At 30.2% G+C, this 13,765-nt stretch overlaps 1 protein-coding gene across 6 annotated transcripts in view; it reads left to right on the top strand.

Moving 5' to 3' along the window:
* The window catches only part of LOC111635898 (F-box only protein 28-like), a 30,125-nt gene extending 18,193 nt beyond the window's left edge, over nucleotides 1–11,932 (top strand). For 5 of the 6 annotated variants that reach the window (XM_023381024.1, XM_023381028.1, XM_023381026.1 and 2 more), the window contains 3 exons: nucleotides 1,065–1,254; nucleotides 7,937–8,069; nucleotides 11,230–11,932. In XM_023381024.1, the coding sequence (XP_023236792.1) occupies nucleotides 1,065–1,254; nucleotides 7,937–8,069; nucleotides 11,230–11,698 (792 nt within the window). In that variant the 3' untranslated portion in view covers nucleotides 11,699–11,932. The remainder of the gene's footprint in view (nucleotides 1–1,064; nucleotides 1,255–7,936; nucleotides 8,070–11,229) is intronic. The other variant, XM_023381023.1, reaches the window with a different exon arrangement.
* The last annotated feature ends 1,833 nt before the right edge of the window (nucleotides 11,933–13,765 follow it).

Genomic DNA, 13,765 nt, shown 5'->3' with positions numbered 1-13,765 from the left:
AAAAAAATAACTGTAGTAAGAAAAACAAATGAAAAATGCGAACTAATGTAACGTCGTATGGTGAGTTTTTGTTCGTATCGTGGAGCAAAAATATGTTCGAATTTCATGTCGTATCCTGAAAATTTCGTATGCTGGGGCATTCGTAACCTGAGGTACCACTGTAATAATGCATGTTTAAACATATTTGCAATAACTATTTTTAAGATATGCAACAGATGGTAATGTAAAAAGATAAGTTAAAAAATATGGGGGCACTAGATTTTTTTTAATCTCAATGTGGGCGGTGGTCAAAATAAGTTTGAGAACCTGTGCAGTAGAGTGTCGTTTATCCGAATTTGCCGACTGGAATGCTTTCGGTTAACATTGGTTAACCGAAAGCATTCCAGTTGGCAAATTTAAATTTTCGCTAGTGCTGTGGCACTGTAATCTTTGGCTATATCTTGGGCTACTCCAATATTTTTTTTTGTTGGTGCGTTTGTTTTAGCTGGCAGCACTGGCACATTTGTGTGCTGTTTTTCTGATGACTGTGTCGTCGTGAATTGAATGTTTTTGATACTAGTATATAGAATAAATATAGGTATAGATAAATATTATATATATTATATTGCCTTTACAGGCATTTTATGCATGAAATATAGCTAAAATGGTAAAAAAAAAGGAGTTTTGTTTTGGGTTAATAGGAATGGATTAGTCCTTTTTACATTGTTACTTATGGGAAAATTTGTTTCAGTTTTAGAACTAACTGGTTTCTGAACAACTTTTAGGAATGAATTAAGTTCAAAACCTGAGATTTGACTGTATTTAAAAAATATATAGTAACGTAACGTGATTATTTGTAAATATACGTTTATAAATTCCATTTTCTATGTAGATAATTTCAATCTGATTTGGCATTTAAAAGCAGTTTTTGTCAACTAAGATTGAAAAGTTTTGGGTTTTTAAGTCATTATTAATTTTTCAAATGTTGTGAAATTAAATGAATCCTTAAATAGTTTAGTTTTTATTGAAATTAAATGCTTATTTATTGTAGTATTTTCAAATCTTAAAAAATTATATTTTTTTAGATATTGGATGAAGTGCACAAAATTTTGAATTATGTAAAAATAACTCCAAATCCATGTCAAGCATTTAAAGTTACTGATGAATTGTTTGATTTAACAACAATGGCAATGGACTATTTTAAGGAACACATAGAAACTACACTGCCAGAAGTTACATATTTTGCTACAGATGTTTTGGATTATATGCCATCCAGTGAGTAAAAAATTATTATTTTACTACAATAAAATGTATTTTGATTATTATGCATATTACATATAAGACAATACATAATGCATGGTGGTTATGGTGTGTATATGATATATGTACAGTACAAGAGTAAACACTAAACCAAATTTTAATATAACTTTTATTATTAAAATTTTTACAAGTTTTTACATGTTTTTAAATGTTTACAAGTATTTACAAAAGACCACCTTCAAAATACATACCTTCTGTAGCTACACACTTCTGTTGACATAGGCCTACCTTATTAAAACAGTCTTGCAGATCATTCTGTGTTAACTTGAATTCAATGATTATAGCATCATCTGCTGATTTGAATCTATGATCCTTCATTATAACTTTCATTTTTGTGAAGACATGAAAGTCTGTGAAAGTATAGTTATCTGTTGTTTTGCCAGATAATCACTAATTAGGTGAACATGATGTACCAGAACATTTTGATGATGGGAAATGGAGGATCCAGCTTTTTGCTTGTCAGAAAATGGCATGTACAGAGCTGTGTGAAAACTCCCAAAATGTTGACCAGATCATCTAATGATTGTCTATAGTCTTTTTTGTTCTGTGAACTTGAGAAATCATTTGTTTCTTGCTAAAATAGACCTTCCCAATTATGGATCATCTGTTGATTTATGGTCTTTAACTCTTTCAGAACAGTTATTTTTTTAAGCATACACCTGTTTAGGCTTGTATTTATTTAATATTGTGTGAAGTTGGAATGAGTTTCCTAATTGAGACTGAGTTGCGTGTTCTTTAGTAACAATTCAGTTTGTATTTGAGTGGTTAGGTATATTAATGTGAAATTTACTGATGATGTATGTTCAAATTTTATGTATCATTATTTCATTTCTTCAATTATTATTCATTTTATTATTTAAAATAACATATTTAAAACAAAATATAACAAGGAACATGGGATATACAAAGCAACAATTGAACTCTAGTGGATAAAACAAAATACAGTAAAGCATCCTTTCTCAAAGTGGGCGTTAACGCTCTCTTGTGGGCACTGGAGGCTTTCAGAGGAGCAGTAGAAAGCTCAGTGATTAAATATGAGTTTTATTTCNAGTATAATTTTTTATTGTTTTTATATTTTTCAATATATTTATTTTGTTTGTACAAAATAAAGAAATAATTTTTAACGATATAATAGTCACGATTATTATTTTAAAAAGTTTACGTTAGGCTTGACATCAACGAAAATTCAATGCAAAGCAGTACGCAACGAAGAAAAATTTCAACATGGGATAGGTTAATATATTTTTTCATACATAATCAGTTATCCGAAAAATAAGTTATCCAAACAACCCCAGTCCCCAATTAATTCAGATAAACGACACTCTACTGTAATAAAAAAATAAGATTGTAAAAGAATTTTAAATAAAAATTAAACGTTCCTAAATCATAATTGAATAATAGAAATTATTAGAGAGAAAGTATTTATGAATTTTATTGAAAAGTACAATATTTTAAAAGTAGTAGATAAAAATTGTGAAAGGAGGAATGTGGATATAATTATCAAAAATATTAATAAATATTGGCAAAAAATAATGAGTTAATAGTATTTTTAAAATCAATCTTTTCGTAACAAGAATTTAAACTGAACTAGATTGGCATAACAGGATATTAGGCTTAAAAAAATCAGGATGTGTTGAGACTTTTTATCTGCTATTGACTCACAAGGGGTTCCCCCTTGTGAGTCAATAGCAGATAAAAAGTCTCTGATCAGCAATTTCAACAAAATTTTGTGGATGTGGAGTATTTACTTGTACTTAAACTCTAACAAAGCTGCAGGACTCACTATTCAGGAAGTCTCGATAAAATTAAGATAAAATATTTCTTCAATTATTAATACCAATACAGAAGACCAATTTATGAAGTAGTGGTATGGTGTGATTAGTTAAGGCATCACAAGCAAAGGTTTTTTTTTGTTCAATCCTATATGTGAAGTATTTTTTAAAATTTAATTTTATCATTAATGGTATTGTAGAAAAACTTTTATCTTAATTTTCTCAAGACTTCCTGAATAGCGGGTCCTGTAGCTTTGTTAGCATTTCAGTACAAATAAACACTCCACATCCACAAAATTTTGTTGAAATTGGTTTTGATTTGTTAAGTCACTACACAACACTAGGTGGATGCCTTCTGGGAGGTCATTTTAAAGGCAAGTGGCCCCCTATTCAGGCATTACACACGTGGAGAAAACCCGTGAAACTCCATGTGGCTGGCCTATCCTGGCAAGGTGCGAACCCATGACTGAACTCCTAGTGTTCAGGGAATGAAACTGCTTGGTCACTGGTGGGCCTTGAAATTGGCATTTACAAAGTATTTAAAACAACAGGGTAAAAAGGGGATAAAACTAGTAACACTGTAAAGCTTAAAAGTTTTAGTAAGTTTTAATTTTTAAGCTTTACAGTTTTACTGGTTTTCGCCCCTTTTTACCCTGTTGTTTTAAATACTTTGTTATTTAGTCACATGTAAATATCATTTCAGTTTTAACAATTGTACAATATGGACTGAAGAGGAGAAAACTGCCCAAAATGGATATCCACTCCTTGTACAAATTAAAGTCTATTTTACTTGTGTAATGGTGTTCCTGTGTGATAAGTTTCACTTAGCAATTTTATGCTTCGTATTTTTTATTTACTTATTTAGTATTAATAGTTTTTTATTAATTTATTTAGTACTAGTTGTTTTTTATTTATTTAATAGATTTTATCAAGTTTGATATAAAATTTAATGCTGATTTACTGCTTGTGATGTATTATTTTAGAATTCTGATAGCATACTACTACTCCAATACTTTGATGTTTTACATTCTAATCTATTTTAATACAGCTATTTACTGTGTTCAAAAGGTATTGATATGTTTGAAAGTGTGCATGTTTACAACACATTACAACATTTGGTTTATTTTTTGACTCTATTATGCTTAATAGTACAATTTGAATTTTTATATATATTATTTTTAGGCATTTTGATCAAAATGCCTAAAAATAATATATATAAAAATTAATTGAAATAGTATTTAAATTAGTCTTTAAATTTAAATTAGTATTTTAATTACCAAGTTATGATATACGAGGGTCATTCTAAAAGTAAAGAATGTTTGTTTCTCTAAATATTTTTATTTAAGATAATGAAACAAAACTTATTTTACAACACATATGATACCTTAGCTATATTTCTACATAGTTGCCATACAAATTTAAACATTTGTCATAGTGTATCATCAGCTTTTCTATGCCTTCTGTACACTCAGTTACCACCAAATTCTTGAACCAGTCATTAACAGCCTCTTTCAGTTCGTTGTCACTTCCATAGTGATTCCCAGCTAAAAAATCCTTCAATTTTGGGAAATACTTCGAGAATCACTCCGAGCCTAGTCCGGGCTGTAAGAAGGATGTTCAAAAACTTCCCACTTAAACTGCTGAAGCAAGTTCTTCGTCAATACAGCAGCATGCGGACGTGCGTTATCTTGAAGAAGCACAATGCCTCTGGACAACAATCCCCGCCATTTGTTTCGAACTGAAGCTTCATTCATCACATAAACCTTGGTTATCTATTTGTAAATTTTGATAGGGCACACTTTTTTCACATTCAAAAAGTGTATTACACTACGAACCTCACACTTGGTGGGATCTTTAATTTTGTCACACTGTAAACAGTAAATGATCGCTGTTAACATCAGACTGACACAAAAACATGGGAAGGTCCATGACATGGCAGTGGAGGGTGATGGGAGAACTGCACGGCTTGTCAGATCAAAACGTTCTTTTCTTTTAGAATGACCCTCGTATAAATTATGAGATAGCCCGGGACACCCCCTAGTGGGAATTCTAGCAGCAGCGGTGTCATTCCATGGTATAAATAATAAATTCCTAATAAAAATAATAATATACTGAATTATACTGTTATAAATAAATTATACTGTTAATTTAAATAATAGCCGAAAATCAAACATCATTACTACACCCAATAGTTTAAAGCTATACACCAGCCAAAGCCAAATATTATCGGGCTAGAAACGGTTATAATACTAAGAATTAGTATAATAATTGGCTTTGGTTGGTGTATAGCTGAAAATCATTGCTAGGGATGCCCCTACTGGGCATTCTAGGCATTTTGTGACAGATTACAGATATATAAACGGTGGGATCAATGGCTTATATAAGTAGATTATTAAAGCCATTTTGAACAATGGTAATGTTCTATATTTTATTTGTCAAATAAAAGAAGGCTAAAATAAAGCAAAGCTTGAAATGCAATTAATTAAAATAAAAGAGCTTCTTATTATATAAATTATAATTTCAAGCACACAATTAAAATATAATATTAAAATAAACTTGGCAAGCTCTCTTACTTTTTGTTGTCATATAAAGCATTTTCATTTTAATAACTTAACAAATTTGTAAGTATTAAACATTTTTAAGGTATTGAATTAAAATACAATATTAAAAATAAATTATGAATTAGAAAAATCACAAAAATTATCTGAATCACACAATCACAAGAAACCAACATATAAAACTTAAAAGTTGCTCTGATTTTATATGTCAGTTTAAAAACAAAACTATAACATCTTTATACAAACAGATGAACTTTATTCTAAGGGAGTATATAACTTGTGAGTTTACTTGTGACAAATCTTATGCAAGTTCTGCCTTTCCTAAGTTCTCACAAAACTGTTTACACTGTCAGCAACTTAAACTTATGACATTGTTGTTTGTCAAGTGTTGAGCCCTTTTTTTCCACTATAATACCTAACATGGCACCAGTAAGACATGTCCCTATTACAGCAGTATTGTTAGCTCTAAGTGACAATTACAGTTGTCCCTCTATAGTCTGACGTTTTTTAATCCGACATGCTCAGTAGTCCGACGCACCTCCCGTCAAGGTACCCGTCCCCGTTACGTGTCTGCTTGCACATAAGCATGTTGCGATGTGAATCTCCCCATCCAATTCTTACTCGATGACACACATTTCGTGTGTTTTATGTGAGCAGTTCTGTTCGAACAGTTGGAGTAGAGAATATTGTAAGTTACTGCTAGCAAAACAATGCGAAATATGTAATTATTTTCAGTAATCCGGACACTTTTGGTAATCTGACACACCTTTGGTCCCATACCTGTCGGATTATCAAGGGACAACTGTACAATAGAAAACAGAGAAATTGAGCATGTTGGGAAGGAATGGATATTAAGAAGGGAAAATTTTGGAGGCATATAATAATCTACTCAATGATCTAAAATTTGAAGATTCACAACAATTTAAAAACTATTCAGATGTCTGTGGTATAATACAGCTGCAGAAATATATGGCCAAGTAGATATAAAAACTTCATTTGTCCCAAAACCACTTTTCTTTAATTTCATTATGTTCACTTCCTGCATAAACTGGCTCCTTAGGTCGCGTAATTTTTATGAAATTTCATTGCAATTTTTATAAGACGACAAAGTCTTATAAAAATTGAAATAAAAACAAGAAAAGATATAAATCTACATTTTTAAATTACTCCAACAAGTACTATTTAATGTACAAAAATATTTTCAATCTGGTTTTTTTAATTCATAAATTCAAATTGTACTTGTTCTATCTCACTTAAATTTTGTATCTTTGTGCATTAAATGGTACTTGCTGGAGTAATTTAACCCCATAAACTGTCAGAATACATTTGTATTTAATAATTTTAAGCCTGCTTATTGCTTTTTTAAATTTTTGCTTATTATGGCATGTCAGATTGTCAATAATCAATATGTAGCCTATTTGTGACAGGACTCTGAAAATTCTTTACTTGTCAGAACTTGTAATATCTGGAATAATTGTGCTTATGCTGTAATTCTGCCAGCCCTTTTTACAAAGAAATTATTTGTGCAGAGGCATAGCCTGTAAAGAAAGGTTCTCTCTGCAATGGAAAATAGTTGTTTCTGGTGATTGGACATGGCAAGCAATGAAGATAGGACTAGTATCTATCTGTAATGTAATTTTTACTTTATTAAAAATAAAAACAGAGAATTTTAACAGAATGTTAATAGAGGATGTAAGACATTATATGTGAGTGTATCTCATTGGTTAAGATTTATGCCATTTGGAGACTGAACTGCTTAGTTTGCAGGTATACACTGTTTGCTGTTCAACCTTTGAGTCAGGGTCAGATAGTCTAGTGAGAATCTGTCTATATCTGGGACAGACTGCTCATGAAAAATGAGCCATCTGAGAAACATTATGGAGGAACCAATATAAAACAAAAATCTCTAAAGTGCTTTTTAAAGAAAGTTTAAACAATAACAATTATTACGAAGTTATTTGTTTCTGTTACCTTTTATCATTTAACTTTGAGACAAACCATTCATATTGAATAATATACATTTTTATTCTTAAAACTTGTACAAATTAGCTGTATAATAAATGATGTAAAAACTGTTGTTCTTATATATAAGGTATAAAAAATCATAAAAGATTTATAACATATCACTTTTATCTTCCTAATTTTTAATCTGTTGGAGTTTTCAGTTATTCAACATAATTTGGTCCATATTATCTCAGATGATTGGGGTTTTACTATGTGTTTTTTTCTATATATTAACATATATTTTATAGATATATAGATGATGATAATTTTAAAATAAAAATTATAAATAATAATAACTTTTAGATCCAAAGAATCACTTCACTAACAACCAAAAATTGTTAAATGAAGATAGTAGTACAAGTTCCAGTGATGCATCAATTTTGGATTATCCTACAATGAAAAAACAATTGATGAAATTACATTCAAATACAAAAAGGTAATTAAATGATTTTGTTCTCAAAACTTTCTCTCATAAAAACACTTATTTCATTTCTTTTAGAAATAAGTTATATTATGAGAAGCTAGATTATAAAACATATTGTTGTTTTCTAAATACTGATCTGTTTTATGATTATGCTTCTAATGATATAATATAGTATAGCCACTATAGTATATTACATTAATTTTGGCATATTTTTTCAAATAATGAATTAGTTATTCACTGCTGAGACCTTTTGTCTTACATTTTGTTTTATAATTTCTTCATAGTTTAAAAGATAAATACTTCATCTTACTGTAAAAGTTTTTTACAAATGGGCAATGTATGTATTGTATTGTATTGTATGTATTGGCAGATCAAAATCAAATAAATGATTTTGCCTTTGGTTTTGATATGATCATCATAGAAATTTTTTTTTTCAAGATAATTTGTGACTCCTAGAGCTTTATCAACAGTGTTAAATTTGTACAGGGTGATCCAAAAGTCACAGAAATTAAAAAAATTAATAACTCACAAATTATTTACAGTAAGATGATGATGCAGTTTCCCAGAAATGCTTAGAAAGAAGCAGGATTTTTATGTGTAATAAAAATTTTAGTACCAAAATAGTTACATTTCTTGCCATTAGATGGCGCTGTAGAAAACTGTATTTTCAAGATGAAGCACGTCCACACATTGCTACTCTGTCAAACAACCCTTATGACAACCTTTGGAAAGAGCCATGTTCTCAGTTGCTTTTTTCTAAATGAGTTGCCTTCAAGGTCTCCAGACTTTTCACCATGTGACTTTTGGTTATGGGGCTACTTTGAAGTCAAAGGTGCCCAAAAATGAAGACATCAGATAACTTCATTAACCATGTTGAAGAACTCTATCCAATGTGAAGTTTCAGTAATACCAACTGAAATGCTCTTTAATGATGTTCATAGTGTCAAACTTCGTCTAACAGCTGTGCTCATGAATGATGGGTACCACATTGAACATTTGTGAATTTGTTAAAATGATTAAAAAACAATAATACCAAAGAATAAAAAAATAAAAATGTTCTTAGTGTAAGCTCTAGTAACAACTACACAAATTATATAATCTTATCAGATGCCATCTAATGGCAAGAAATGTAACTATTTTGGTACTAAAATTTTTATTACATATAAAAAAAAATCCCACTTCTTTCTAAGCATTCTGTGAAAACCACATCTTACTGTAAATAGTTTGTGAGTTATTAATTTTTTAAAATTTCTGTGACTTTTGAATCACCCTGTAGATTTAACAATCAAAGTTATGGAGTCCTTAGGTACAGTACAAATAATTTATAATATGCAGTTCAGTTATTCTTCAGTCTCACTGGTCAGATAGATAGGAAATTTGTTATAGGCAAGGGAATGAAGTTTAATCAAAACAGTAGTTGTTGATCTCTTCCTTTATAAGATGGTCCTCAAAAAAGTTTCAAATCACATTCAAAAAAAAAAAAGAATGAAAAAACAGATTTCTTCATAGAATAATTAATACCTTTAAAATGAAATTCTAGTTTTAACTTTGAGAATACAGTAGAGCATCAATTATCCGAATGTTGATCAACTGAAAGCTTTCCAGTCGGCAAATTTAAATTTCCGCTAGTGCCATAGCGCTGCAGTCTTGGGCTACTCCATTATTATTTTTGTTGGTGTGCATGTTTTAGCTGGCAACATGTCGCAACTATGAGAGAGTACTTAAGGATGTGCCAGGATTTGAACTAATTTCAATATGGGATAGGTTAATATATTTTTTGTACCTAATCGGTTATCCGAACAACCTCAGTCCCAAATTTATTCGGATAATTGATGCTCTACCGTATTACTATTTTCAAAGATTATTATTTTCAGGATATAAATGATTTTAATTGTAAATATAAATCAATCATCAGAAACCAATGAATTAGTTCAAATTTTGGTTTTTGGCCATTCAAACTGAAGTATCAATTGGTATTATCTAAAATGAGGGTGATAACGAATTTAAATAAGTAACTAAAATGTTCATAACATATTTCCAATGAAAAGCAGTGTCATTCAGAGTTAGTCAATCATATGATAAACTCAATTGAAGAAGTTTATAATGCAATTAAAGATCAAGGATAAAAAATTTTGAAAATTAGCTAAATAAAAAACAGGTATAGAATTCTAGATAAGAAAAATTACTCTAGTTTCTTGCATATAAACCCCCACCAGTGCAGATCTTGCAGAAATTACTAGAATGGAAATATAACTTTCATATGGAAATATAACCATCATATATCTTGCACCTCTAAATTTGCCTAAGAAAATTGACACTTAACCCAGTTTGCAAGATATTGTTTTATTGTTTTTCCTTCTTCTCTTTCATCTTATTAATATTTCTGTTAGCAATTTATTGTAGATGTAATTATAAAAAGTGAAGCAGAAAATACTGTACAAAATAGCTACTTAAAGGTAAAAAAAATTTTTGTCATTGCTGTCTCAGGTCAACCTGCAAAGTTTCTATCTATAATTGAATATAAAGTAAATCATTTATATCATACATTAAAAAGTGATGTTTTCTAATTTAATTCTTATTAAAATACAATAGATTCCAATTAACTGAGGTTGTGTGTTATCTGAGGCAAACCTTTAAGTGAATATACTAATATTCTTATAATTTTTTGAAAGCTTTGCCATGAATGCATGAAGTGCATAAACGCTGTAGTACTTTGATTATACTGAGTGAATGGATGATGCTGAATTGATTTTGCCCCTGAAAATGATACTGTAATGACTTTGCAGAAAAGAAGAGTGAAACTGCTATAAAACAAAAACTCTGAAGGACTTTTTAAAAAAAGTTTAGAATGATAACATGTATTACAAAGTAAAACTATTGTATGTACAAGCTGTAAAAATAGTTTTTATATATAATTAAATTCCATAAGGTATAAAAAGTGATTTAAAAGTGACACAATAAAACATAACTTATTCATAATTTTTCATCCAAAATGGTCAAGGCCATTTAAGGCAGCATCAGTCCATGTTACCTCAGATAATCAGGATTCTACTGCATTAGAATTTAATTTTTATTTAAAACAAAATGCATATTTTAATTCAAAATAAATATATGTATATTGGTAAATTAAAATTGTCACAGAATTAATGCAATTATATGTATATATTTTTAGAAATAACAGACAAGCAGCATTGTTAAAGAAAAAATTGAGATCAGCCCAACAGCATATGACTAAACAACAAAAACAAATGATTGAGCTTAAAATCAAACTGGAAAGATATGATGCAAAATTACAAGACATGTCTCACAAACTGAATTCAGTGGTGCGAGAATTAAGCCATTGCAAAACCGAGTTGCAATTCTGGCGTTCGAAATCTCCCGCCGTTCAATGTATATGTGGCAAAGCCACTCCAGTTAAAGAGCTTAAAGAAGATTTATCTGATAGACATGAAATTGAAGAATTTAAACCAATTTCAGCTCAGATGGATGACTTATCAACTATGTGTAGTTGTTCTTGGATGTCTCTCTCATCAGAAATGTCAACAAGTGATGCAGTAGAACTGCATTCATCACATTTTCCATTAATCGAAGAATCAGTGAGAATAAAAGATATTGATAGTGGTTTTGAACAAATGGAATAGAAAATTTAAAATATTCTGAAATATAAGAGAAATTGGATGAACTTTAAGCTAAAAGCTAAAAAGTCCAAAATAGATCTCATATTTATCTACTTATCTAATATTTAGTATATAAACTTACGATTTGTTTCCACTAAATTTTGCATTTTATTTTATATTTAGAATTCCAGTATTAATAGAAAACATGTTAAAATGTTTAATAAAATATTTTATGATAGTCTTGTTGACTAATTTTGTTTCACTACTTTTTAAATTATTATTGATAGTTATTCTGTAAAATTTAAAGTATTTTTTTAGAACATTTTTCTTTTTTCTGAAGCAAAGTAATAATTTATTGGGAATTCAAATGTATAATTTCAAAGTTCTAAAACCAGAATATTAATGCATAATTATTAATAACTCAATTATGTAATTTGGATTAAATATAAGTGGTTGGACCACTATCTTGTGCAATGATTGCTAATTTACTGTACCAAAAAAAAATCTTGTAATTTAATTAGAAAATTACAAGTTTTTTTTGTACAATAAATTTTGTGTAATCCTGATGTCCTGCTTTACTTCAGAATCACAGCCAATCCTGGGCCAGATTCACAAACAGCTCGTATTATAAGTTACTGTGAATTTCGTAATTCACATTTTCACGGGATGCTCACCGTCTGGTGTTTAAAACAATACTATTTTATCTGGGTCGAACTGCTTGGCCACTGGTGGGCCATGCGTCACTGTCATCACTGGCAGTTGGTCTTTGGTTTGAGCTCGATCGACAGGCTGACTAGTTAGTTTTTCGGGTTTTCTTAGCATGTCTAAACCCAGAGGTGAGTTTCATCAGTGATGCGTTATAGCTCCATGAAGCCCAGTCAATTTTAAAATAACACAATGTTGACTTCAGACATTTTTTTCCGAGGGAGTTTTCTGAGTGAAAAATTTTTCTTTTATAAATAACAGTGGTGTGCCATGACATTTGATGATAGGGAAGCTGTGTTTCTGTAAGAAGCCGAGTTCCAGGGGTGATCAGTTTAATTGCGTGTCAGTGATGGTCTCGGGCAGGCATGGCCAACATAAGGCCTGCGGGCCGGATCTGACCCGTCTAATGAATTTATGCGGCCCGCCATTAATCTTTCAATATCAGCTACTCAAGTCGGAATAGCTCTACGAAGAATTCTCATGCCATAAAAAAAGGTCAAGGACTCACTGTGCATTTGGAGTTAACACTCCATTACCAATATGTTAAGCACAGCGTAGAATTTCGATAATGCATGATAATGTGAAAAATGTATCTGTAATCTCTATGTACTGTACAATTTAGTCTCTACGGAGTGATACCACAATGAGATCTCGCACCACTTCAGAATCTTACTAGGGCAGCCTCTGGTTCGGCCCGTGATAAAAATTTTCTTTCCAATTCGGCCCGGGAGCAAAAACTGGTGGCCACCCCTGGTCTAGGGTCCATTCATATTCGTTTGTTCGATAAGCCACTAAAAACCGTAAACTTCACTAAATGTATTTTTTATATCAATTACATTCTGAATCACTAGCCGCAATATAAGGGCTAAAATTAAAAATAAAATAATAAAAACTTACTTGGTAAAATAAAATGTGTGGTTGATATACATACCTGGTACAAAATATTCTTCAATTGTATGAATATACTTTTCAAGAAAATTATAATTAAATATAGCTTTGTAAAGAAATGTAGATAAAAATAACAAAATATTCTATCGTATAATGTAGTAGCTTGCGTCAGTGACTGTAGTTGCAGTAACATAAGTTTATGGAAAGAATTGAATGTGAATATCAATGAAACGTTTATTATGAATCAATTATTATCATCAATGAAACTTATATTAAAGATATAAATATGTGGTTCGACATTTTTAATAGCTATGCACCAAAAGGTTCTGTTCCAAGCAAAAATGGATATGGTGTAGACTTGGAATTACAAGAAGAACATTTAAATAAAATGATAAAAATAATCTCAACAATGAGAGCAAGTGGAAAAAATGCCCTCCAAATTTTCCAGAAAGGAATGATAATCTCAATGAAATCGCTAATTGATCTTTTTCAAGATAT

The sequence above is a fragment of the Centruroides sculpturatus genome, unplaced genomic scaffold (assembly GCF_000671375.1).
Source record: "Centruroides sculpturatus isolate CEXI.00-Female unplaced genomic scaffold, Cexi_2.0 scaffold1006, whole genome shotgun sequence".
In the NCBI taxonomy this organism is placed as follows: Eukaryota; Metazoa; Arthropoda; class Arachnida; order Scorpiones; family Buthidae; genus Centruroides; species Centruroides sculpturatus.
Note: the sequence above shows the minus strand (reverse complement) of the source record. Positions and strands in the feature narration are given on the sequence as shown.